Here is a 27,915-nt window from a genome sequence, read left to right as displayed (position 1 = left end):
CTGACATGGCAAGCCACCTAGGCAGCTAGTCAGCATGCCATTAGGGCTGAGGATATATTTTGCAAAGTTTGATAATGGTAGGGATAGAAGTGAAAAGTTTAAAGTATTAGGGATAAATTTGCCCCTTAGTTCAAAGTACAGGGGTAAATTTAACCCTTTTCCTTACTAAATATAAACGGAAAAGGGCTAAATATACCCCTGTACTATCGAAAAAGGGTCAAATATACCCTTCGTTATACTTTGAGCCTAAATATCACTTCCGGGTTATCTTTAAATATAAATATCTGCCTCAACCGTTAAAGTTGACCAAGGTTAATATTTTTAATGAAGAAAATGTCATGTGGCATGTCACCTCATTATCCAAATCCAATTTTAACCCTCCCTCCTTCATTGTCATCTTTCACCGTTTTTTGCACCTCTCCCTCGCCATACTACACTGCCACCACTTACCATTTTCACAAACTCGAAAGATGGAAGAAATCAAAATTGGGATGAGTCATTTGAAGCATTTTGATTTCTTCCACCTTTCGAATTTGTGAAAATGGTGGTGGGTATAGTGGTGTAGTAGTGGTAGAGGGGGAGGTGCAAATGGTGAAAGATGAAATGGTAGGAAGGAAGGTTAAAATTGGATTTGGGCAATGAGGTGGCATGCCACATGACATTTTCTTCATTAAAAATATTAAACTTGGTCAACTTTAACGGTAGAGGGGTATATTTGTGCCCAAAGTATAACTGTAGGGGTATATTTAGATCCAAAGTATAACGAGGGGTATATTTGACCCCTTTTCGATAGTACCGGAGTATATTTGGCCCTTTTCCGAAATATAAATATCTCTTATATGTTCTCTACACTATGTAAAATTCTCTTTAAATTTTAAACCTTAATGTGATTTATGTTCTGTCAAACTAACTTCACAATCACTACTTTCTTATTTTGTTCTACTAAATATCTCTAATATAATACATACGTTAAAATGAATACCTTTAAATTACATATCCCATCCATATAACATCGGTCATATAAATTAAAACCGATAAAGTAGTTACTTCTCTATGGGTGAAACTTGAAAGCTGATTGATGACTTACATGCTTAACTATATTGAGGCTCAATATTGACAAAGTTCTCTCTTCTCATTATCGTCTATTTATTACTCCGTCTATCCCAATTTATGTAATATTATATTTTTTTTTCATTTCTACCCAAAAAATGAAATATGTTTGTAACTAAGAACAATTAAAATTAAAAAAATTTAATTTTTATAGCCACATAAATGTTTATGAATTGTTCAAATCACAAATTTAAAAATCTTTCATTATTATCTAAATTTCATGTCCAATCAATAATGACACAATGGGATGAGGGAGTTTTTTTTTTCTTCCAAGAATGATAGACCTAATTTTAGAGTGGAAGTTAGAACATAGATAGATCATGATTAGCATCTAGAATTAAACAAGAAAGAAAAAGCACCGAAATTCGACTTCATAGATTGGTCCCCAATGTTTCCAAAATTATACATTACACCTAGTTTTTGAGCTGTGTTATAGCTCCTTAAAACTTTAAAGTGGTATCTACACTCTATATATTCTTTTGATACTTTATCTAGGCTTAAATTCATATGAAACAGCTTTATAATTTTGTACAATTGTTTAGTTCCAACCAAAATTTCAAGTTTAAATTAATGACAATATTAATTATAGGAACGACTTCACAGAAATAACCATTGTCGAAACTGATAAGGTGTGAAATATGCATAACAAATATACTTAACAAAATGCAAAAGATGTGGTGAAATGATAAACCTCATGAGCAATGACTAGCTTCCCATTTTATTGGTAGGGGCTTTCAAAAGTACCATCCTACGCTTGGTAGGAGTAAGATACTGCGTACGCTCTACATTTTCACGGCCGCGTTGTGGGATTTCACTGGGTTGTTGTTGTTGTTCTAAGGGGCAGTTTGGTTTGTAACAAGTTATCCTTAGATTACAATGTGGGATTAGAAGCGGTATCAGAATTTATTTTATAAGTTCAATCTTTAAGGTTGTTAGCATTAATTATACCTATTGTGTTTTTAAAATTATGGGTTCAAATCTATCATTTGTTGCAATTCAATTGATTTTTTAACGTTACTTTTTAGTGGATATACTTTTTATTCATATACAAATATTTAATCCTTTTTGTAAATAAGATTGCTAGGTATAATATAAATTATGTGTTTAGTTTTATAATAGATAAACTTGGATACATTTTAATTTTTAAATTATTCACATTAAATGTAATTTGATATATCAACTGAAGAGTAGAATTTCTCAGAGATATTTATTTTTCCATCTCTTGAAAGTTGAAATTAGAGAATTTTATAAGCTTTTCAAGGGGAAACATTAGCTCTGTATTTATTCACTCACATTTGTAAGAAAAACTATCAAAGTTTCGCCAATAAATATCAAACCTGCCATAAAGTGATTGAGTTGTTTGAACAAATGATTTTCTAAATGAGGGGTTTCAGGTCCGAAACCTCTTGCTTGTTTTTTTGATTGAGCTCATCATACGGGGCATAGGATTTATCTCTTCTATGTAATTTGAGGGCTATTATAATGGAACGAAATTTATCTTGTACGTGTTCGTAAAATAGCGGTTGCGATTTTCTTGTGAACAAAAAAAATAAGCTACTTATCAAACTTTATAACATTAATTCAAATTGAGAACAATAAAATATAAATGGCCCTCAAAATCTGACCAAACGGTTGGCGGGAAATGGCGGCTCTTAATTATTACTCTTATTATTATTATTATAGAGTACTACTAATAATTATCTGCCATTTTATCAATAATAATTTTGTATACTCCTAATTCCTAAATCCTAATTTACACTTTTTAGCTCACCTATATATTTCTTTCTTTCTTATATTTCCTTTTGTCACCCAACTTTCCATTTCTTGATCTCTTCTCAACTGACACCTAAACTTAAAACCCACTTCCCAAATTTGTAGATTTTTAAAGATTCTTTCATCAAAACATTGGATCTTTTTTAGCTGTCTTCTCCTCCAGGTGAATACTATATATTTTTTGTTGATAAATGTGAAAACTTTAATTCATCTTTTTTTTTTTTCTGTTTTTTTGTGTAGGTAAATGTGAAAAGTTAGTACTATTATCTTACTTCTGGCTACTTTTTATTTTTTTTGTCCGGTTATTTAGTAATCCCTGATACTTTTCACCTTTTTTAGAATTAATTTGATCAAACTTTGAAGCTAAATTGGATTAGATTAACTCAATATTTTAAGATAAAAATTTGTATATTTGAAAACAAAACACTGTGAGTTGCAACTTTTCTCATATCGGAAAAATACATCTTAAACGGTTGGTCAAAGTTTTCACGCAGTTTGAATGTCGGAAGCGAAAAATATCATATAAATTGTAACGGAGGGAGTATCTATTCTTTGTTGATAAATGTGAAAACTTTAGTTCATCTTCTTTATTTTGTTTTTTAGATAAATGTGAAAAGTTTAGTACTATTACTTACTTGTGGCTGATTTTTTATCAGCATTTGATGTTCCTGTTTTGACCCTTTTAAGGTTCAGAGTTCATTCTCATTTCTTGATAATTTTGTATTGTGCTTGATGTTGATCTTTTCTTAATCCGGGAATGTTAGCGTGTAACTCAATTAAGCAATCGATATAAGACTCAATACCAAACAAGTTGAGATCGGCTACATTTCAATTATCTGTATTTATTCCCGCTCAGGAACGGAGCTAGAGGGGCAAAACGGGGTTTATCTGAACCCCCTTTGCTCGAAAAATCATATTGTATGTCAACTTTTTTTTCTTTTCTATATATATATAGTAGATGATGAACCGTTTTCGTTGAAGATCCCCCCCTCCGCCACTAATTCCGCTCTACTTAGGCCTATTTCACTCCAAGTTGATGTGTTATTAGTAGGAGCAAATATGGTAACTCTTAGAGAGCGATACTGTTGACAAATTTGATGGAGCAATGTGATGATCTAAGTATGTATGGCATGATAATTAAGGTGTTTAAGTTGGGAATATTGATATTTTAAGTGCTGACTATTGATTTTTTTTAGAAACCTTCTTTCTGCATTGCACCGGGTGGAAACTTTAATACTATCTTTTTTTCTTGTCGATAAATGTGAAACCTTAATAGGAGTACTATCTTACTTTTGGCTGACTTATATGTGGGGTTTAGTATGTTTTTCAAACAATTCAGAATTTAAAGTTCCTGTCTTGATTAATTTTAAGTGCATACGTAACTGATTCACATCTCTTGGTAATTTTGAAATGCTTTATGTATCAAAATTGTGTGTTTTTCGTTGCACAAGTTGAAAACTTTAATGATATCTTACTTGTGTATAATTTTTTTCTTGGTGTTTACCTTATTAGTAAGTTTTCTAGCAATTTAGAATTAAAAGTTCAAGTCTTGATCAATTTGACGTACATACCTCATTCCTATTTCTTGATAATTTTGAAGTGCTTGATGTATTCTTCCCTCTGTTGATTCTTTCTTCCTGCCGGGCTGTTGATGTGTAATTCTTCTAATCTATCAACTATGACCCAAGCAGAAACATAGTCGGAGTCGGGTATATGTGTCATCTATATCCGTTGTGCTCTATTTGGGCCTAGTCATTCCAAGTTGAAGTATAGTTGGTAGGAGTAAATTGATAAGACTCTTAGACAGTGAGACTTAGAAGTTTTGATTTAGTTATGTGATTAACCCACATATGTATCAAGTCTTTCATCTAAGCCTTTATTGAAGTAGGTTTGATCTGCACATTATTTCTATTATCACTAGTTTTTAAACTAGCTAATTGATGGGCTGAAATCTATCCCATGCACATTTTATCGTCCCTCCTTTTGCGCATTTAAATTGAACTTGCTTTTGATTGATGACCGGTTATTCTAAGGTTGTGATCTTGGTGGGTTGTGATATTGTAGATAAATAATCTCTGCAAGGATTTCCATGGATTCGCTGAGTGGCACCGATCATGCACCAGAAACGCCAACGCTTAAAGTCAAGACCTTCTTTGAATCAGCTCCACCACTAAAAGATGCTGCTGAAATAGAGTCTAAATTGAAGGAATTTGTTGACCGTAATTCCTCATCATCAGGCAAATTTGCTCCCATTTAGCTCTCATAGATTGTCTCAACTTACAATGCCACAGACTTTATTTTGACTTTATCATTATCGTCATGTTCAGAACATGGAAAAGCAAACAGGGTGGTATGTGTGACTTCTGGTGGTACAACTGTTCCTTTGGAGAAGCGATGTGTGCGTTATATTGACAACTTTAGCTCTGGTCATAGAGGATCTGCTTCCACAGAGTATATCATGAAACACCATACTTAAATTTCCAGTACACATTTTGTTCATTTAATGTTTTACATTCAAATTAAACTGGAATTTCAGGTACTTTTTGAAGGCTGGTTATTCTGTCATCTTTCTTTATCGTAGGTTTGTATCAAATGCATTGCTATGCAATTCTTCCATTTGAAAAATAGTATATGCTCCTGACTGGATTTTTAAGGCCATGAAACTGTATATATGCAGGGGGACCTGCCAGCCATTTTGCAGATCGCTGCCTGACGATCCATTGCTTGAGTGTTTTACTTCAACTGATGATTCAAGTATTCAAGGTCTGTTTATTTTTTCATTTATGCTCGTGATTTGGTCATTTTAACAGACATCCATGCTTTCGAGATTTCTAACAGCATAATACTGCATGGTATATTTAATAAAGTATTCTATATTGATTGTATTGGCTCATATTGATAATGTCCAATTTCTCAATACCTTTTCATACCTTACATTATAGAGATGCAGAAGACCTAGTAAAATAGATGGGGAGAATTATAGCAGGAGGAAATATAATGATGGACGGAATTTGGAAATTAACTTCTGTTCATTTTGATCTTCCTAATTTCCATTCCAGGCTTGTTAGGGTTTGGGGGACGGGGGGCGGGTGGGCAATTATCACCATTGCTTGGAATATTTTTTAACCTGTATGATGTTGTTGACCATTTTATGTTTTTCAGTGGGACCATCGCATGCTGAAGTGGTGAAGAGAGCCATTACTGAGAATCGTTCTGTAAGGATCTTTATCAATGATTCGTTTCACCATTTCACTTACATTCTGCAGTAATTAATGTTAGAATTTTTAATTGCAGGCAGTCAATCGGGGCTTCCTGTTGAAATTACCGTTTACAACAATTTTTGAATATCTGCAGGTCATGTTTAGTAGATTTTTTTTGTTTCACAAGTAGTTTATGTCTAGATTGGTGCAGATCTATTTGGTGTATTTAATTCTAGAAACTTCAACTTTGAGAAAGCAACATGCACCATATCTAATATGTTGTGGTAAATGTTTTTTATATTAAACAGATTCTTCGGATGATAGCTGTGTCTTTAAGGAGCCTTGGTCCTAGTGCTATGTTCTATCTTGCGGCTGCAGTTTCTGATTTCTATGTACCGTGGGAGAGCATGGTAATCATTTATTTCTTCTTGCATTGTTTCGGTTGAATTTGCAATTGGAAATGGTTGGATGCAGTTCAATCTTTGTGAATTTATGTATTTCTTCTTTCTTGTCTCCTGCCTTCTTTTGTTTCAATACCCAGAAACGATGCGTATAGAACAATAACAACTATGCCTCAGTCCTCGGTCAATATCATAAATGCTATGTTTGGGTTCATAATATTTCAATATGCCGTACTTAGTATCTCTAAGACTCTTATAGTAAGCACTAACCTTCTAGTTGGTATCATCAATACGGATTTTCAACTTTCATTGGTTTCTATCTTTTGATAGATCTATCTGGACTCAAAGATTTTCCAAATATTTTGATATAACTTCTTTCTATGTGATTTTAAGGTCTACCTGTCCCTTTCTTAACACTTAATCATGATGTTTTTACATCTATGAACTGGTGCATCTGGAGGCGTACATAACACGTGGCCAAACCATCTCAAGTGATATTTTCTCATTTTATCCTCCATATGTGCTGCACCTTCTAACATGTGTGATCACTTTTTCTTATCTAATTTTATACGACCACACATCCATCTTAACATTCACATCTCTGCGATACTCATCTTGTGGTTATGTTGGGATTTAAAGGCCTAAAATTCGCTCAATACAATATTGTTGTAACTTACAGTCGTTCTATAGAACTTACCTTTAACTTTGGTAGCTAGAAATGGTAGATATATAGCATGTCAGCTTATTTAGTTTTTCTCATATCTTCTGGTATTTGCTTAATATAAGCTCCTCTTTTACAGACGATACATAAGATCCAGTCAGGATCTGGTCCTTTGGACATGCGGCTTGCTCAAGTACCAAAGATGCTTTATGTGCTTAGAAATGAGTGGGCACCTGTCGCCTTCTGCATATCTTTCAAGGTTAGCTGATCATCTCTTTAAGTTTCCTTGACCATAATCTTGAAGTCTGTCGTGTCGAATATATATTGAGGAGAACTGTGCATATGCCGCTGCCTGGGACTAATAAGATCAAACTCATATTCCCTTCATCTTATTCATGCAGCTCCATTTTTTAGGTCTCGGGTGTTCCATGTTTATATTTGACATACATTTACAAATACTGGAGTATATTCTATTTTGTACAGGTTTCAAGAGTTCAAAACTCATTAAGCAGTTCATAAAAATGACTATAACGTGATCTTTTTCCGTCAAGTTTACATATGTCATCTTAAGAGTTACATCTTTTATTTTTTTATTTTTCAAGCAATAAAAAAAGGTACTGGTCAAGCTAGCTCAATCTGCATGCATAGGCAGAATGTTCACATAAAATATGACCGGAAGGACTGCATATTTTCTCCCTCCGTTCCATTTTATGTGGTCTTAGTGGGTTTGGTGCCTTGGTGGTGGTGGATGGGACGTGGTATACTTACATGCATTCAATAGACGTGAAATTAGTAGTCTAATCTTTTTTTTTTTTTGATTAACAGATCATTTTATTAATCAAAAAAGTGAACCTTACAATAACAGGTCAGGGCAGACACCCAACCTCCAAAATAACATAAGTAAACTAGTCTACAGGAAGAAGCTATCTATACTCCCAATACAAAATGGAAATTTAAGCCTCTGCCTATAGCAATATAATTCAATCTATCTATCAACTAGTACTCTAAGGAAAGCAGTTTAGGTTTTGCAAAACGGGTTGCCATGTAGCCAAATACCTCCCTCTGATGTGCATGTGCAAAGCTATCTCTCTACATACTCTTGTAGCATTGTATTGGCCTCTTTGGAATCTGATGGAGTTCCTTTCCTACCAAGCACAGTAGATCATCATGCCAAAAACACTACAGGTGATGGATGCAGCTCTAGATCTCTGCCTTGCCAATGTACAAATCCATTGTAGTTCCTCACCCATGTCCCTATGTTTCTTTGGTGCCCAAGCCATATCAGTAATCTATTACAGAGGCTCCTGATAACTGAGCATTCAAAAAACAAGTGTTTGAAGGTTTCTACACCTCTGTCACAGAAAACACACTCCATTGGCACTTGTATACCTATTTTTAGCAGCCTATCTACAGTAGAGTCTCTGTTGAACTGCTAGCCACAGGTTGAATTGAAATCTTGGATGGATGTGTTTGTGCAAAACTATATTTTTCCAGGTGACTTTTGGTAGTTGTGGCATCATGAGGCAATAGGCAGTCTTGATATGGAACTTATCATGCTTCTGCATCTGCTGCAGTTTGTGAGTTAGATCATCTTGGATAGTCTGCATCTGTGCTATTCTTGTCCTACTTTCAATGATTTTTCTAACCACCCAAGCTGCTGTCTTAGGTGTGTCCATGGTCTCCAAGTTCCTGTTCTTAATGTAATAGTAGTGCACCCATTTTATCCATAGAGAGTCTTTTCTTTTTGGATATTGCCCAAAGTTGTTTCATGATAGCAGCTTTATTCCACAGTCCTAGATTCATAACATTTAGTCCTCCTGCAGCATATGGTTGGCATATTCTTTCCCAGGAGACTAATGCTTTTTTTGAAATTTGCCCCATGCCTGTCCATAGAAATGATCTGCACACAGCATCAAAGAGCTTCATGATTTTCTTGGGCAATAAGAATATCTGTGCCCAGTAAGTATGAATTCCAAACAATACTGCTTTGATGAGCTGGACTCTTCCAGCATAGGACAGCATTCTTGATGACCAGCGTAGTAGTCTAATCCTCCTTGTCAACTTTTTGTGTTTAGAATAAAACACGTAAAAGAGTTAAAAATTAGAACTTTTAACCATTCAGTTAAAAGTCTCAAGGTTAATCTAAGTTACATGATTGTCAATAGTTTGTTGACTTATTCCGTAACATGGTCTTTATCATTTAATTACCCTGTCTGATTGTCATTAATGGGAGGCATTATCTTTCACCAATTAGTCTGGACAATTTTTTTAATTCAATCCAGCAGTCCGATGTCAAATCTTTGTTCTATCGGAATTTACTGTATGTGACCTGTATATTTTATACCTCTGCTCATCACATATAGTTAGAATACTGATTTCAACATTTACTTCTTAACAGCTGGAGACAGATACAGATATCCTTTTAGGTAAGGCTGATATGGCCCTCAAAAAGTACAAGATGCATATGGTGGTAGCTAATGAACTTTCAACCCGTAAAGAGGAAGTTATCGTTGTCACAGAGCAAGAAAAAATTACAGTTCGTCGGGACACAACTCAGGATGGGGCTGATGTCGAGAATCCATTGATTAAGCTTGTTGTCGATAGGCATTCGACATACATCAACCATTCTGATGCATGATCTAAAAGGACTGACCGATGATATTTTGTGAATCAGTGGAATCTGAGTTCATTACAAGGAGATTGCAGTACATCTATGCAACAATTACGTAACCAGTTGTTTAAAAGGAGATATACCATTTCATTACCCCCCAACCAACTACCTCTCTTGGAAGAAGCAAAAGAAAAGAGGGTGCCTTTTCGTTATTCCAATTGTGAGCCTATTTTTCTTGTTAAAGAATAAATTCAATGAAATAAAAAGCAGCTTTACGATTGATTTTATTAGCAAAATATGTAATTCAGCGTTGGCTATAACTCTCTATTGTTTATGAGCGTCTTGGCGGCCTCTAAAATCATTGAGCTAAGGCGGTAAGCAGGAAACACCCTTAACTCCTAAAGTTAGACGGGTCTCGTATAATGGTAATGTTCGGGTGAGCTTGCACACCTTGACTTTTCACTAGGTACTTTGCTATCTCGTAGTTAAAAGACAAATGAATAATACTATGCAATATTTGATTGAACCTTCTGGATTTAATGAGCAGCAGTATCAGCAGAAAGAGATACAGCACCTATACAAGCATCAATATAAACATGGATAAGGAGTCGACAACGGCAAATAGAAAACTAAACGGCAAATAGAAAACTAAACATTTCAACCTTGCCAAATTCAGTAGAGTACAATGTCACCCTATGATTGACTTTCATCTAAATAACTTATAAAGATACTATTGGGAGATATCATATATACAACTTTTTCGTCCTCCTCTATTGCACAATACACTGCTTCAGCCTCAAAACAACTTTCCAAAATACTGCATTTCTTCATCAGGTGAATCGAGGAGAACCAACGTTCGATGAATTTCCTATCGATTTTCATCATCATCCTCCGCAAGTTCCAGACCTTCAGCAGCAAGAAGCCTACTAATGACCTTTTTCTTTTCTTCCTCTGCTTTTCTCCGCATTATGTCTCTTTTCCTTAGGACAAGTGTATGCCGCTTCAATGTGTTATTAAAATTCTCCACAGAAGCTTTTCTCTCTTTAGCAATAATTCTCCTTTCTTCTTCGGGATCCATCTGAAAATCCATTTTGTCAAATAAAATTTTAGATGACACTTGGAAAGAAATGTACATCATATTTATAGTTTCCAGGAGTGGAATGAAGAAAAGGACATAAGGGATGAGCAATGGAAAACTTAATATGTGCATATCTTGAGGTAATATTCATCAGTGCATTACCAATGCAAAAATGCATTGCATAAGTTAACAACAGTAATACAGCATGCACTATAAGGCGACTAGTGCTTTGTGCTCAGAGATACAATAAGTGTACTATGCAGTTCGATACCTTTGAACGAGCAAGACGGCGAGCCTTCAGATTTAATTCTAGCTGCTGCTGTTCAGCCCATGCAGCAATGGCCATATCACCCCGCTGGTCAAATGCTTTTCGCTTTTTAATAAGCCACTCCACCCATGCTTCGGATGCCTGATGGATAACAGAATAGTATCATGTCAGTTTGAGAAAATGAAGATACTGCAGGCACCAGAAGCTAGAGAACAAATAGCACCACATTAAGAAAACACTTGATGGACAGCAAAAACTATAACTAATCCAGCCATCCGACAAGTAAACATTTGGGGCTAACTATGGTGTGATGAGCAAATACTAGAACTTTTGCAAAATCACCAATCCTCTTTTGCAAAATCACCAATCTTAGTATTGGCAAATTCTGCCCACTCTGAAGACTTATTCAACCAAAAAGAAAAAAATGATTCCTGTAATCCTGTCCATTCAAGCTCAACTAGGAGATTTTGTTGAGTAGATAATTTTATGACCATTTTGGACACCATTTACTCCGGAGAAGACGGATTGAACCTTAACTGGTTCAATTGCAGTCTCTAACAAAAAAGGTGCCAATGTTACAAGAAGATAAAACACTTTTTTTCTGCATTTGCTTTTGCAAATATAAAGATTTTATTAACAAATGGGTAACCCCAGAACACAAACAATGTACAGAAGAGCATATACAAATGTTATAATCCACAAGTGTATGTGATCTACAGAAAACACCCAAAAAAACAAAAAAGCAAAACACTTCTTCTCTGATAATTTAATCCAATTTTGGCCTATCCTGATAAATTCCAATTCTAGAAAATTTTACTCGTTCAGTCCTATCTCTATGCAACGAAGTATGTGTTTTCACTTTCATTTATATTAGTTAATATTGAACTCCAGACGCCTCAACTCTCACAGAGTGAATGGCATGCACGTCTGTCCACCTATATGAACGTATATGCCATATATTTCATGACTGAAAAAATCTATTCTAATTGTAGGTATTTTGCACAGACTAGAATCAAATAAGTTCCATGTGAAGTGATAATATCTCGGTTTTCATTAACATGACCTGACCAAAAGTGAAAGTTTGACTAATTCGGAGCAGCTGGTGACAGGGGCGGATGCAGGTGTTGTCCAGGGTGTTCACCCGAACACCCTCGGCAAAAAATTACAGTGTATATATAGGGTAAATTTTCTGTTTTTATGTGCATATATTAACTTTTGAACACCCTCGGCAAAAAATTATAGTGTATATTTAGCTTCTTCTTTTTTCCGAACACCCTGAATAAAAATCCTGGATCCGCCACTGGCTGGTGAACTTCTGAAACAGACTATAAGTAACTCAGGAAATAGAGAAGCTTCAAAATTATAGAAGGCACAGTGAAGTTTTTTATGAAGGAAAACCATGTCACTCAATACATATATAATATGAAATACCCGTCTAAACAAGTTTGTATCATTCTACTATTTCTGTTGGTTTTGACTCGGACCAATTTCCCTTAAACCCCCCCCCCCCCCCGGCCCAAAAAAAAAAAAAAAAAGAGAAATAAGAGTATACTACATATTTTGGAGCTTTAAGAGTATTCTGGTCTCCAAAATTTCTCAAGATCCTCATACATTTGTATTTGTTTTAGTAAAGACTTCCTCACAATTATAGCATTTCCATTATCACTTGAAACTGCCTCATCGGAGAGTCAGAGGCATTTATTCATTAAGCGCACCCCTGAAGATGTCCTAACCCCCTTTACAATAAATCTCACTAGCATCATTAGTGTCTTAATATGCAACGACTCACTGATAGGTACAACATCCAAAATGATTTGCAAGGGATGTCCTAAACCCCCTTAAAATCAATCTGACTAGCATCATAGTGTCTTAATATGCAACGACTCACTGATAGGTATAACATCCACAATAAGCGAAAGGAATATGTATATGAGAAATTCTTAGTTCCTCATTTTTCTATACATTTCCCTTTCCATGTGCAAAATTTGATAGTTTGCACCTTAAACAATCACTCAGATATTTTAAGGAGGCAAGATGAAACATACTGAAAGGAGTACATTAAAGCATGTTCATTTGTGCTAGCAAAATTCGCTCATACACATCAACAAGAGGCTATATGTAGAATAGAGTCATTTAGATTCTACCCCATTTTTAGATTAATAACTGATACTGATGAGTTAAGATACTTCATAGTTTTGATGATTTGACAAATACGCCAAGGACCAGGTCCTTGATCAGGTCCCCTGGGCACTGTACGGTACATGACAGCTGTAAAGCTGTGTGCACTGTTCCAACAGGCAGAACCACAGCAACACAGCTGCATGTCAGTAAAAAGACAAGGACCATTGTAATGTCCCTATCCATGGTCACATGCTACTCACATGCTCTCTACTTGGCCTCATATATATATATATATATATATATACAACATGCTGGCATTGTTTAACCTAACACTTGAAAAACAAAAAAGGCAAAATCTTTACAAGTGCAGCCGCCACCTTTCTCAAGGTGCTCTAAAGAGCAAAGCCTCAACAAGCCGAAGGACCAGATCCCAGAACTGAAGATGCTTTAAGTCCTTAGGTTTGTTGAGAGTCTTTGTTCCTTGTTCTATATATTGTAAGCATACATTCCTTTAAGAAGGGCTGCTTGTAGGTATTTTCTTGTTCCTTGTTCTATATATTGTAAACCTACATTCCTTTAAGAAGGGCTGTTTGTAGGTATTTTCTTGTTCCTTGTTTTCAAACAGTGTGTTAACACTTTGGCTAGAGTTAGTCGTTGTGGTTTGAATTCTCAAAGGGTGCCCTTGAGTGGTACACTAGGATTGTACTATATCCTAGGTGTATTAGTTTCTCCACCTAGAGGAGTAAAAGGGGTGAAGGTTGCAGAGTTGTTTGTGAGGGGAGATTAGTGGTCTAGATTCACCTACACCTACAATAGAGGTGTTGTGAGGGGTAGAATTAGGAACTAATTGCGAGGACAAAAACTTGTAATCTTACACTTTGCTCAGTCGGGTGAATTTGGAAATCCTACTGGAGTAGGTCGTGGTTTTTAATCCGTTGAGCAAGGATTTTTCCACGTATATATCTTGCCTTTTTTACTTCTTGCAACTATCAATGAAAACAGTTTAGGGACCAGGTCCCTTAGACTGTTCCAATGAACTCTTAGGTTGTGAACTATTAAAGTGTGAACCCTTAGGTTCTAACAGATACTACTTGGATAATAAGCAATCTTCTCTTTTTCCTTTTTAATTGATGAAAATATAATAAATCAACAACTATCAACACTATTGTAAATTTTCACCTTCATGGGGTTCACTCGATTGTCACTATCATATTTTCTCCGTTCTTCTTCATCTATAAGCAGCTCGTAAGCAGCTTGAATCTTAATGAATCGAGCTTCAGCAGTTTCTCCTTCCTCGAGAGTCCCTCTGCCATTATAAACTTAAAGGAGAAACAGATGTAGTTAGTTCCATATAGAAGAGAACAGCCCGTAAAATGCTCTAGGAAATTGATTCTCTGAACCAATAATAAATCACCAGGATTGACCAACAGGATATGGCAACCATTATTTTGTTTATTTATATTTTTTACACAGAACAAAGAGATCACTCCACCCAGCCTTAATTCAGAAGGAATATAAATATATAACCATGATAACTTGTCCCTCCATTGAGGCTTAAGAATTAAATTCTCAAACTGCCAACCATTTGAAATATGTGGTCCAATAACATACAAATATTCTTGATAAGATCATCGTTTTTCTTAAATTTTTTAAAATTTAAACAGCCAAACCAGGAAAGACGGTCCAACTTATGAAATTTTGTTCATTGAGATTTCGTCATAGAGAAAATGGACATTCACACAACTGTTGTAGTTTAACCATGTTGCCAAACCGGTTGAGCAAGGAATAAGATTTTGTATGATTATTATATGTTTCTTATGAGCAACTGCCATTAGCTCTGTGCACAACTAAAATCTTATCATGATATTTCAATTTTCCACTTGCGAGAACCCGCAATGGCACACCTCAATTAATCAAATATTGATGGAAATCATCTCGTGGAAGTACAGAAAAAAATTTCCTAACATCAATTTATGAGTTAGGTTTGCTGACAGGCCTACTTTGGAGTTACCAAATCCGGCTTTTGTGCTACAGGAATTGGTCATTCACTAGTACAAAAACACGTCATATAAATCAGTTCCAAAGCTAAAGAGAGATTCTAGTGAAGATAACTCGAGTCATAGCAAAAGCCAGAGAGAGGATTCTGGTTGGTGTGGGACACTGTACCATTTTTTTTTGTGGGGGGTGGGGTGGTGGTTGGTGTGGATTGGGAGTCGGGAGGAAAAGTAGAAATGTAATATTACTTGAAAGCTCTACTAATGGAAGATGAGCATACAACTTAAATGTAATATCATAAGAAAGCTCCTGCATAAAGTGTCCAACAGCTGGACGCAGAACCAACTTGTCACACTTACGCACACATATACAAGCATATGTATCTACAGAGTTTTCTTTTTCTATAAAAGGTAAACAAAGAGAAAATGCATGTGTGAGGAATGCACTAAAATGACAATTATAAGATTAAGTACAAACCATCTGGATGGTAAAACTTCGCCAAACGTCTATATGCCACCTTTATTTGTTCTTCATCTGCATCCCTTTCAAGTTCTGTAAACGGAAACATTGCATCAGTTTTTGCATGTAGTGCAAAAGCATTCAAATGCACAAACCAAGAGGGAAGGGACTCCAGTCATGTGCTTTATAGTCTGCTAAAATGAAGGGGCTCAAAAGATAGTTTCAGTGTGTGTTGTTACTAAAACCAAAAAATACCAAGTCCGTTGTGCAAGACACTTCATAAAAGTGTGATAGATTGGAATGAGATTGTCCGTATAGGCATATGACACTTTTACACATACACATATATCCCAAGATGAAGATGCTCTTTCTGAAGCAAGACCGGATAAACACCAACTAAAACGGAAAGACTATGAAAAAACAACCTGTTACATAGAAAGATTTGCTACAGAAATTGACAGTTTCTAGCAAAGATGTATTCTTTGCAATTTGCTTTTTCCTGCTTCCTGGTTGTTCTGATATGGTAACTTGAGCAAGCAGAGCTAACAAATTTGGTTTTTAACGCAGTTCTGCAACTCCTAGATCCTCTATACTTTGCTAAAAATCAATTATTTAACACAACACAAACGTGTTCCTAACCAAGTATCAAATACATATTTCATCAGAAACCATTATATTTTCTACCTTCTATTTCAAAACCCACCATATCCTTATCACACTTTACTTCTTCCTCTGCATTTTCTATATGATATTTTCTCATCATAGTTCCCACTTCCCAGTCAAATTGAGTTAAACTTTTATTCTTTGACAACAACAACCACTAAGCCTCAGTCCCAAACAAGTCAGGAACAACCATATGAATCCTCACTGACCATGTTACTCCATTTAAACTTATCTCAGGCCAATATTATATACAGTAACAATCATTACAAATAGACCATTCTAAACATGGATTTTTAACCTAGAATATATGGTAAAAAGCATGCTATAATCAATTACGTCACACTTATTCTGCAAAAGAGAAGATTCCACACTGTATATAAGTTAAATCAAACCCGTTTTGCCATAGATTTTCAACCAAAAAAATTGAAAACATTTTTTGTTCATGAAATTTGATCAATTTTTGAAAATATATCTTCAAAAAAATTTCAAGTTCCAAAAATTGGGCCAGAGTTGATACTTTCTCTCTTTTCTTCTTTCTATATTATATAGATATGTACAACTTTTATCATCAATTTCCTTTATCTCTATATCTAAAGTAAAGGAAGGGCTCAGAAGAGCCAAGAATATCAAGAAAAATAAAGAAGACCGCTTTTCTTTGTCTTGATTTTGTTCGAAAGGATTGAACTCATAATTCATTAGATGCTTTTTATGAATGTCAACTAAGTATCGTACGTAAATTGCTCCCGGTTGTTCAATCATTTGATAACCAGAGTCATTCTTTGATAAATGATCACTATGAGTCAGACTCAATAGAATTTGATCAATCCAATTTTTTGTCGTTAAGGTGGAGAACTGAACCAAGAATTCTCTTTCTTCATCAGCAATCGAAAACTTCATTTTTTTTCCATGTAAATGCCTGTCCAAACACAACTTCAAGTTCCAAAACCTATTTTTCAACACAACTTCAAAAACTCAATTTTTCAAGTTTCAACTATATCTATGGCTAAACTCTAGCTAAGAGAAAAAAAAAAAAAAGCCAACTATTTATAAGATAAGTGTTAGAAAATATGAAAGTATCAACTCCATACCGAGAGTTTCATAAGGAGATTTGGAATCATTCCAATTATAAGCACAAGTAGTCATCATTTTCCTTTGCTTATTATTATCCCACGTGTCATTTCTTCTCGAATTATAATACCATGATTGCACCACCCCAGGTTTAGGGTTTAAATTAGGGTTTCGGGTTGAAACCCTAACTGATGATTTACCCAATAATATGTCTCTGCAACAACAAGTGATTGAAAAATAGTATACACCTTGTGGTCTGCAAATTGATCTCATAATTCTCGATTTTTTATACTGTTTTTCTGAAAGAGTATTTCGAGTTTTATGTCATTAATGGAGTGGAAGATTGATGAAGAGATAGAGAAATGAATCTTTTTAATTTTCATTTTCGTTCGTCTTTTTTTTTTTTTTTTTTTTTTTTTTTTTTTTAGAAAAAAAGAAAATTTACCTTCTAATTTTGTGGACGGTTTATTTCGTTATAGTTGGAGGCAAAATTAGCTAATGACTGTTGTACCCTCCACATTTAAAGTTTTTTTCTTTCTTCTGTTTCATTTGCTAAAGTCTTTCATAACTCCATATTGTTTTTGACAATTTCTTCATTTGTATAGGAAATTTATTGTGATTATTTCCTTTCTAAATTCCTCTAACTAATACTCCCTCCGTTTCAATTTATATAAACTCATTTGACTGGGCGCGACATGTAAGAAAGAAGGAAGACTTTTGAAACTTGTGGTTCAAAATTAGTCTTGAATATTTGTATGACTGTAAATCATTTCATAAAGTGAATTTGTTTCTAAATTAGGAAAGATGTCATTCATTTTAGTAAGGACTAAAAAAGAAATAGGTTCACATAAATTGAAACAGTATAATATATAAGAAGTCCTAATTTATTCAAACAAGGTCCATGTGATGTGTATGTTTATTTGGCTTTCTTTGAGATAAAGTAAAAGAAAATAAGAAAAAGAGTAAACTGAGTAATGGTTTTAGAGAGTTGGATCATTTGATCGTATATGAATTAATGCATACATAAACAACTATAATTGTAAAATATATATATAACAGAATAAAAATATTTGTGAATCTAATTTAATTTAATTTTTTTTTTAAAAAAATTCCTTTCTAATTTTGTGGACGGTTTATTTCGTTATAGTTGGAGGGAAATATAGCTAATGACTGTTGTACCCTCCACTTCTACATTTATTTTGTACTTTTTTTTTCCTTCTTATTTTCTGTTTTATTTCATCTTTTTCGTCCATAACTACATATTGTTTTGGCAATTTCTTCATTATTATCAGGACGTTATTGTGGTTAAATTCCTTTTAAAAATCCTTTAACCAATATAGAAAGAAAAAAAAAAAACCACAATTTGATAAGTTTATACTGTATGATTTTTCATTCAAGTAATGCATACTTAACTGATCTACAAGTAGTTATTTTTATATCATATAAAAATTAATATAAAAGAAATTACTCTTTGTGCATTGGCCGTTTCTTTTCTTTTCTTTTTATTGGTGTTGGTGGTTCTAGAGATATCCATTTTCATGGAGAGACGGATAAAATATCCAAACTTACCGGCGTTTTGATATCAGGAAAAAGGCTTACCGAAAATTCTAATGTGGAATTCTCAAAGCACTGTCCTCCAAGGCTCACAATGCTACTAATCCAACAAACATGATATTGACTAGCGGTGAATAATCATATTTATTAAAGCTACCGAGCTACTAAATACAACTTCATGAATGAGCAAAAACTTCATGAATGAGCAAACTTAAGCTTGTAATAATGGTAAAGATATCTTGATATTTTATTAGTTACAAAATTAGATACAAAGCGGAGAGAGTATTCAACAGCATCGTCTATGTCTCTTTCAAACTAATAAGTTGGAGAAAACTCTCCTTAATACATGGATCAAGATCCTAAAGTAGTACCATGTTGCATAATTATGAAGGAATGGATACACACCATTTCTTCCCCAAGCAAACTCTTCACTTTTCTGCAATAGAGGAGAGACTATCTCTTGCGGAGTTGCAAAGCTCCACAAGTACAAGACAATTAGCAATACTTTTTAAGTTTTCCAATTTCCACCATATGTAAAAATCACATTTTCAGAGTTACTCTGAGTTTCATAGTTAAGTTTCTCTACTCTCATGAAGTTCTTCCTATATACATAAATTCTTAAAACTTTCCATGTTACCTGAATCATATATATTTCATATTATGAAAACTATATCAATCTAGACAAGACTTTGATTAGGTTTTCCATATACAACTCGTCCAGGCATAACCAGCTGCTACTAAAGAAAGCTAGTTATCTTCATATGTTTTGTCATTATAACAGGCTAGGTAGGTTCACGAGGACGGGCAGCCCAAAGCGAACTTAGAGCACGAAGACGTTGAAGATACTCCCCAAAAGCGAGTAACCCCCTGGCTGATTGGCGTGTAGTCAGGATAAGTGACATTTGTTGTAGTGTTTGGTGCCGGAGGTGATCTGCCTGTTAAAAGAAATAGAGATAATTAAAGTCCAATGCCTTTTGGTGATCTAATTCATTAAATAGCCAGAAAATGTATATATTATGTATATTAAGTACAAATATACATATAATATACATATTGTCTACATAATATACATATAATATACATAATCAGTGTATATGTTTGTATATACCGGCTAGCACCCCTAATTAATTTCGACCAACGGGCCAAAATTGAAAATATCCCAAAAAACTTTGAGCACTGCCAAATATCATCATTTGATAAGTATCAAGATATGCAATAGTCACTTAAATTAAGACAGTTTTCCTTATTGTTTGGTTTCGTTTAGGTTTTTCTAATCATTCTGGCAAAATGATTTCTGTCTTCACTGTATTGAACAACCACAGAGTCTTAACATTAATGAGGGTAATTAAGCCGTGCTATTAAATTAACAGAAGGTGTTACCTGGTTAACAAAACTCTCGAGTGCTTCTAACTTTTCCATACTAGAAACCATCTGAGAACTGTAACTTCCCATTCCGGTAGTCATAGTTAGGATGTTCTGTGCCAGATTCTGCTGAAGTTTATCCATTCCCTGAGTGAGAGCATCCTCGGCTTGCTGACAACAGTGTCGCAGATTACAGATTTTCACGATCTGCTGATCGGATAATGGCTCAAGTTGTGGCATCACCACCTATAAAATTAACAAACAATGAGAAATAATCTTGCTAGTGTTGCATTGCGTACATGTAAATGAGGACGCTAACACTTTCCATCTGGTAATCGGGAAGGAGAATCCATAGAGTATGAATATCCGAGATACCACTTTGGATGTAGCACTATTCATTTAAGACAGGTGCACAAGCAAGAGATGAAAAGAATATATGAGTGGGACTAATAGAGGCGACTTCCATTCAGTGGTTTCGGATATGCTTCTGTGTCTGTTATTATTACTAGTCGAAAAAAGGATTGATTATTTTGAGTTTCATTCAGGATAGATATCAGTAGTCTAGATTCAGCAAAATATCTAAATGGATGTTACAGATGCAACTAGATCTAAACACATTAGATGAGAATTTCAATCATTATGTGAAAATAGTCGCGCCTAGGAGCTGAATAAAAGCTGTCACAAGCGAACATGGGAGGAAGTGGGGGAGTCTCTTTAAACATAGATTGGCAATATGGTGACCCCGAGATAACACTATGAGAACTTATAGTAATTCAATACAACTAAGTTAAAAAGGCAGTGAAAAACTGAAAATGCATTAAAGGTGTACATACATTTATGAGTTCAGATGGCTTGAATCCTCCAATCCAGAGGAAAAAGCGCTCGACTGATGTTCTCCACATCCCAGACATCAGGTAAAACACATCAGCTTTTGCAGCATCAGCTTTCATTCGGAAGAGATTGTAGTAGTGGTTTAAGACGGTTTCTACCAGCAGCTGGAGCTCCATTTCGCTTACATGGGATTGCAAAATGTTCCTCAACTCTACGTTCTTTTTTTGTTGCTCTTCAACCCACTGGCTATATTCCATTTCAAATGCAGCTATTCCTGCATAGGCAGCACCAGTTAGGAACAAAGTTCAGGAGAGACATTAGCTGTTTTCAAGAAAGTCAGATGATGTTCAATTTATCCCATTCTTGTCTTGCGCATGAGGATTCACTACTAAAAAGAACAAGAATCAACGACGGACAAATTCTGTAGCTAAGCAGAAAAATCCCACTAATCCAATCCTATTTAAGCGATGGATTATCGACGGATTATCAAAATAACTCTGTTATCTACAACAATTTAGCGACAAAGTTCGTAGCTAATTCCATTTTTTTTTTTTGTTGCAAGTCTGGCTGAGTTGATATTAAGATTATATACGAAAAAAAATAATATAAATTACTCATGAACAGAAAATGAAAAATGATCAGCTATTAAGCGACAACTCCAGTGTCTGCATACCTGGATTAATTGTTGAACTTATCCCCGCATTACCATTTGAACCAAAAATGTACAGTCCCTGCAATAATTCATTACATGATGTGAGTGGGATATGAAGTGTATCTATACAAGTTAGAAATGCGCAGGAGAGAATTTCACTGACCTGCTGTCGAGCTCTCTCAAGTTCCATTTCAAGTTGTGCTAGTTTCAAATTGCTTTTTTCAAGCTGCTGAACATAAGCCTGTAAAAAGGAGTTGGAAAAGGAATCAAGATAGTTCTTTCAAATATCTACACTGCAAGAAATATTATACGAGGACAACTTTCCCATTACCTTTTTCCTCATACGGCTTTTACGTGCAGCTTCACGATTCTGTGCTAGACGCCGTTGTACCTAACTTTCAATATAAAAATATACTTAGCCTTTAATATCAGAGGTACATTTTGTTTATCTATTCGTTTGGTTAAATTTGCTACACATGCGCAAAGGCACAGCTCCATTGATGAAAAAAGATAATCAACACAAATGCTTCAATACTTTCACCTAAAATATATAGTTCTGTTTTCATTATTGGCCCATCAGCCTAAATTCATTACGAGCGCTAGCCAAAATATACAAACCATATACACTAATTATGTATATTATATGTGTATTTATGTATATTACACGTACATTTTCTGGCTATTACTTTTTTGAGCGGTCCAAAAATGTATATATCCCAAATATATAAGACCCCAAATGAGAGATAAGTAGGGAATTAAAGGTCAGTTGTGCCCACCTTGTCTGAAATACTCTTTCCTGCTTGATTATCCTCAGATCCCGAGGGTATAAGTTGTTCACTAGAAGTATATCCAGACTACAATAACAAAAAATATCAGTCGGATAACTCTTAGATTTTATTAGCTAGAAAATGCAATGTATGGTTCCTTACCTTGTCATCTGCCCTGTCATTTGGCGGTGTGACCATAGCACCAGCGTTGGGCATAATTTCACCTCTAAATGTGTCTTCCCACATACTCATATGGTGGAAAGGTTCGAATATCCCCATCCTTGCGGGGGCAAATTGAGTTGACGGAGAACTCATGTTCATCGACTGAATAAAAAAGAAAAATTACATAACTTAGAAGCGAATTTTATATTACTGCAGAGAGAGTACCATAGTTAAAGCTAAAAAAACCATTTGTGAGAAATTAAGAAATGATCGGACAACAAACAAACATGTATAATTTTCAGATCATGAGAAACACGGGAAATTCTAGCAAAGAAATATCTGAAGAAGGTGCCTTATAATTTGATGACATGATATAGAGTGCAATTGAATTTCTACCAAAAAAACAAAAAATGAACTGCATTTACAAGTATCAAAGACGGTAACGTCAAAACAATTATCAGGCAAAATATACTGGAAATACTGTTATTGCCTCGGCCAAGTTTCACCTTTAAAGACAATCAAAAAGTATCATATTGACACTTTTGTTGGAGTTAAAATTAGAATCAAGCATTTCTGTTCGGAGTTTTCCCTTACCAAAGGGAAATCATTTGATTTTTTTTGTTTTAATACTCCCTTAGAGGTGTCTCTGATGTTAAATGCAAAACCTGACAATAAGATTTGTATAAGGAACACCTCTAAAACCACATCTAAAAGGGAAGAGACTCCACTAAGGAAATCCATAAAACTAGATAAAGATATAAGGAAACAAATAAAACTTATCCAAGTGAAGAATCAGTAAATTTGGCAATTAGCTAGTAAAGACTGTTGGGAATATTCTTCCATAAAGAGTACTAGAATAGGAATACAAATAACTTACCTTTAATTGTTGCATATATTCAATAATTGGTTCTTACTGTAACTTACTTTTTCGACTCTACTAATGATCAATTTTCACAACTCATCCATATGCAAAGGCAAGAATGAAGTATCAAGATTTATTCGCAGTCCAAAACAGACTATATACTTTTTATTCAGTGGGCATAAACCTCTCATTAAAAAACAAAAAGTATGTTAGGAGAACCTGATCAGCTTTACTTAACACTCTGTTTCAGAAATTGTTTGCTATCTTGACAAGTAATATATGCTTCTCATCAAACCACAAAGTAAAACTGGTGGCCAGAGTTGATCCATATTATTTCATGTAATCAATGAACAAAACATAAAATACAAAAAAAAAAAAAAAATAGACCTGCAGTATATAAGGCTAATAACACCATAGTGGCAGAGCCAGAATTTCACTAACACAATTCAAAATATGAACAAGCAAACATATGATTAAGCCAAGCCAAGGGGATTCTACATCTGCAATATATACATAAAAAATAATTTTTACTTTATATATACAGTGTAATTATATATAGTGTAATTTTCCAGCGAAGGAGTTTCTCCACTTCTGAGCACACACACAAAAACATACACCTGCAGCTGTTATATGACTCTGTCTCTGTGTGTGTATGTGTATATTCAAGAATTCAACTTTCAAGGCAACAAATACTATAAAGAAATTACAAGAGATGAGCTGAAAATTAGATTAAGGAGCCAACCTGTTCATAAATATGAAGAAACTCCTCAGCAAATTAGAGCTGCAACTGATTATTTGTTTTCAAGAAAATTAAAATTGAATTATGGAATTGAAGCTACAAGTGAATAACCATCTATGGCTACACAGCTTATACAAAGGAAGAAGGAAACAAGTGGTATTTAGAAGGCAGCTGAATAAAGGCAGAGAAAAACAATAACTGACAAAAGAAAGTTTATAATTTATAAACAAAGATTAAAGTACTTTAAAGGAATAAAAAAACAAACTACTATTAAAGAATTTGACTGCCTTTTGGAAAATGCTTGTCAATTTTTTTGTTGGCTTTATATCATTTATCAAAAATATAATAAACATAGGCACACACTGACGGACTTGGCATATTATTTATAATTACATTATATACTTGTATCGTTAGGCATCCAGATTATATACTGTTTAATATACGCATAGTATTGAGAATGCGGGACAACTATTTTCCAACAAACTTTAACTAACCTACCACCCTTATGGGCTCGATTTAGACGTTGTGAATTCTGAATTTAAATAATACGTTTTAATTGTATATCAAAATTATATATGCTTATATTTAGCAAATATATATAGGATCATGCAGTTGCAGATCCAAAATTTTAATTCAAGGGGTTCGAAAAAAATAATCAAAAGCTAAATATAAAAAATAATATTATTGATGGGAATTGAACCCAGGACGCTAGAGATAATTTTGAACACCCTAAACTACTTGAGCTAACCTTTTACATTTTTTTTCTGGTATTCAAAAGTTAATATATGTAAATAAACTCAGAAAATCTACCTTGTATATAGACTGTAATTTTTTGCCGAGGGTGTACGACACCCTATAAATCCGCCCCTTGGATCATGAGTTCTAGTTGTATATCTAAATTTACATATACTTATTTTTACACTTATATAGTTATTTATATATAGGGTTCAATCTTGAAACAGTGCTGAGCTCTATCAAATTCGCGATCGCTCATTGTTGGGTCTGTTACCGAACATGAAAATTAGAGTGGAGATACACAATTAAAGGCTAGGGGTTTGACTGGACGAGTAATTTTGGCCCAACCATATATGTCAAAAATCTATTAGATACGTTATTCGTATACATAATGAATTTCGAACCTAATAACTCAATTGATATTGAGTTCACTAGTATCCCGAAACATAAACTTCAAATCTTGAATTTGCCTTTAATAACAAACTCTTATTTCATTGGCCCCTTCTCATGGCTCATTTGGCTTAATACCTTTCTTTTTATCTTAAATAATTTTTCAGAACAAAAAAAAAAAAAAAGAAAAAAAAAAGAGAGAGAAAACCCATTTGGCTTATTAACATCTTCCTACCCTTGTTGAAGGGGATTGCACTTGGTGGCGTGACAGTGGTAATGGTAGCAATATATTTTAAACTTTTATTATTTCTTTATTAGTTTGATTTAGAAAAATTATATATTTGTACATTTGGAAACATTTCATTATAAACTTATCATGTTACTCTTAGTGAGAAGTTTTTTTAGTTATAAAGATATTGTAACATGTTTCATGCCACAACCTTAAAAGATCCATTATTTTTACTTAAATTTCGTATTAAATTAAAACAGGAAATAATATATATATATATATATATATAGTATGGTGAGAAAAGGGATCTTATCTTGTAAGAAATTGTTAAGAAACATTAAAGGTATACTAAAATGGGATGATCCAAAACTCGCATGGAGTATTATAAAGATCTTGATGACTTTTTTGATATAAGAATTTTTCTATTCGGGCGAGTACGAGTACTTGGCTTTCAATAGCAGTAGATCAATTCTTCATTAATGATAAATTAGATATTTGTTTAATCGAATTGTATTAAGTGTCCTATCACTTTAGTTTAATTATTTGATGTCTCTGACACGCTTCTTATGTGGATAGGCCTGAATCCTGATAACATGAAAATATTTTGTTTAATGGTTTTCATACTAGTTAAATTGTCTTAGGCACTTGATTTAAAATTTAAAATTATTTTGACAGATGATAATATACTTATTCATATACTTCTCCCAAAAAAATGTTACAATATTGAGGGCTTCCGTAACAATCGCTACAATAAGAAAATTAGAATTAGCTATGAACTTGGTCGTTAATTTATTGCTAAATCACGCGTGGTTAACAGAAGTTTTTGATAATCTGTAGCTAAATAGAATTAGCAGCGGATCTTCCTGCTTGGCTACAAAATTTATCGTTATTAATTTATGTTTTTAGTGGTGAATATTTTGAGATGTTTGATTTTTTTTTAATCATTTTTATATATTCATAAGTTTGTACTGAAGTTGGTTACGATTTACCCCATACCTAATGCACAATCTTTTACTTATCCAATGAAATAGTAAAGAAACCACTTGAAAGACAATTTATACAAGGTGGTGATGAGGTGTTCCAACATATATAAAAGTAATGGTGTAACAGCTTTCGGCACTAACAAAATAGAAAATGTAAAAAATAAAAAATTTAATTTATGTACACTTACGATTATACTATTAGTATAATTTAACTTGTTATAGTAGGTTGATTATTTTACTTTTCAGGTAACTAATTCCACTATGTATGGACGTTATTGATTGTTATCTTTCAAATGAACTGAGAGAAGAAAATCTTGTACACTATTAATTAGTGTATTGAAGTTAAATTCAAAAAAATTTGTCAAATAATTAAAAGGTGGAAACTTACGACAACAACATACTTATCTTGGGTAGAGGTTGTTCCGGTAGACAAGCAGAGGCGAATTTAGGATTTCTAAAACATGGGTTCACCCAGTGGAGGAGCTAAGTAGTCTCCAGGGGGTTCGGCGAAAAATTACACTGTATATACGAGGTTAAAATTATTATTTTTATGTATATATAGGAGATGTTGAACCCCCTTGACCTCTTCGTGCATTTACTTCTTGTAGCCTGTGTTCAAACAGTTAATATTATACCAATTTTAAAAAATATATACACAAAATACCTAGTTTTACGGAGAGACCATGTATTCACGTGACCCAAAATTACCACATAAAATCGCCCCTGGGCACAAGGGCAAGCAATTCAAAGCAGTACGAAAAATAAAATAACAAAAGCGAATAAGTCACGATAGAGCAGACTGAAAAAAGGAGCTACCACACATAAATAAGATAGCCAAAGTACAAGAAACAACGGATAGTAGCAGAAATCAAAGGACAAGAAACTACAAGAGCAATACTACGACAAGAAGTATGAAAGGATAAGCGGGACAATGCTCAACTACCTACTAACCTTTTATCCTGATTTGTATCCTCATAACTTCATATCTAAGATCATGGTCTCGGTTAAAGGATGGAAAATTATACTAGAATAATTAGAAAAAATAATATTTCAAGATGTGGAAGCAAAAGAGTAACTTGTAGAATAATCCCACTTGTAAGCTAATAAAGTCATCGACTTAAGTTTGACAGCGATTAGGAGACAAAAGCAAAGGCAATTTGATGAAAAAAGAAATAAAAGGGGGACTTGACACAACGTGAAATCAACTTCAATGTCTTTCACATTCTCTCTCCCCCCCCCCC

General features: G+C 34.1%; 3 protein-coding genes across 4 annotated transcripts; 1 reads left to right on the top strand and 2 right to left on the bottom strand.

Moving 5' to 3' along the window:
• Positions 1–4,947: 4,947 nt before the first annotated feature.
• On the top strand, positions 4,948–10,052 carry LOC132040412 (phosphopantothenate--cysteine ligase 2-like). Its single transcript, XM_059431048.1, has 9 exons — positions 4,948–5,120; positions 5,211–5,334; positions 5,420–5,464; positions 5,561–5,646; positions 6,046–6,098; positions 6,178–6,237; positions 6,392–6,493; positions 7,285–7,404; positions 9,544–10,052. Exons 1-9 carry the CDS (start codon positions 4,973–4,975, stop codon positions 9,781–9,783), a joined length of 978 nt encoding a protein of 325 aa, XP_059287031.1. The 5' UTR covers positions 4,948–4,972; the 3' UTR covers positions 9,784–10,052.
• A 429-nt stretch (positions 10,053–10,481) lies between these two features.
• Positions 10,482–17,707, bottom strand: LOC132039617 (pre-mRNA-splicing factor cwf23). Its single transcript, XM_059430114.1, has 5 exons — positions 17,429–17,707; positions 15,696–15,770; positions 14,403–14,542; positions 11,106–11,243; positions 10,482–10,834 (listed from the first exon to the last, which is right to left on the bottom strand). Exons 1-5 carry the CDS (start codon positions 17,679–17,681, stop codon positions 10,625–10,627), a joined length of 816 nt encoding a protein of 271 aa, XP_059286097.1. The 5' UTR covers positions 17,682–17,707; the 3' UTR covers positions 10,482–10,624.
• Positions 17,708–19,556: 1,849 nt separating this feature from the next.
• LOC132039923 (transcription factor TGA1-like) lies at positions 19,557–24,543 on the bottom strand. 2 transcript variants are annotated; one of them, XM_059430482.1, is made up of 9 exons: positions 24,341–24,542; positions 22,737–22,898; positions 22,584–22,661; positions 22,139–22,198; positions 21,971–22,048; positions 21,829–21,886; positions 21,158–21,429; positions 20,343–20,570; positions 19,557–19,897 (listed from the first exon to the last, which is right to left on the bottom strand). In XM_059430482.1, the coding sequence occupies exons 2-9, from the start codon at positions 22,893–22,895 to the stop codon at positions 19,745–19,747; spliced, it is 1,086 nt and encodes a 361-aa protein (XP_059286465.1). In that variant the 5' UTR covers positions 22,896–22,898; positions 24,341–24,542; the 3' UTR covers positions 19,557–19,744. The 2 variants fall into 2 exon arrangements, with proteins under 2 accessions (XP_059286465.1, XP_059286464.1); XM_059430481.1 differs by having other exon boundaries at positions 21,829–22,048; positions 24,341–24,543.
• Between the last annotated feature and the right edge of the window lie 3,372 nt (positions 24,544–27,915).

This window comes from Lycium ferocissimum, chromosome 12 (assembly GCF_029784015.1).
Source record: "Lycium ferocissimum isolate CSIRO_LF1 chromosome 12, AGI_CSIRO_Lferr_CH_V1, whole genome shotgun sequence".
Classification (NCBI taxonomy): Eukaryota; Viridiplantae; Streptophyta; class Magnoliopsida; order Solanales; family Solanaceae; genus Lycium; species Lycium ferocissimum.
Note: the sequence above shows the minus strand (reverse complement) of the source record. Positions and strands in the feature narration are given on the sequence as shown.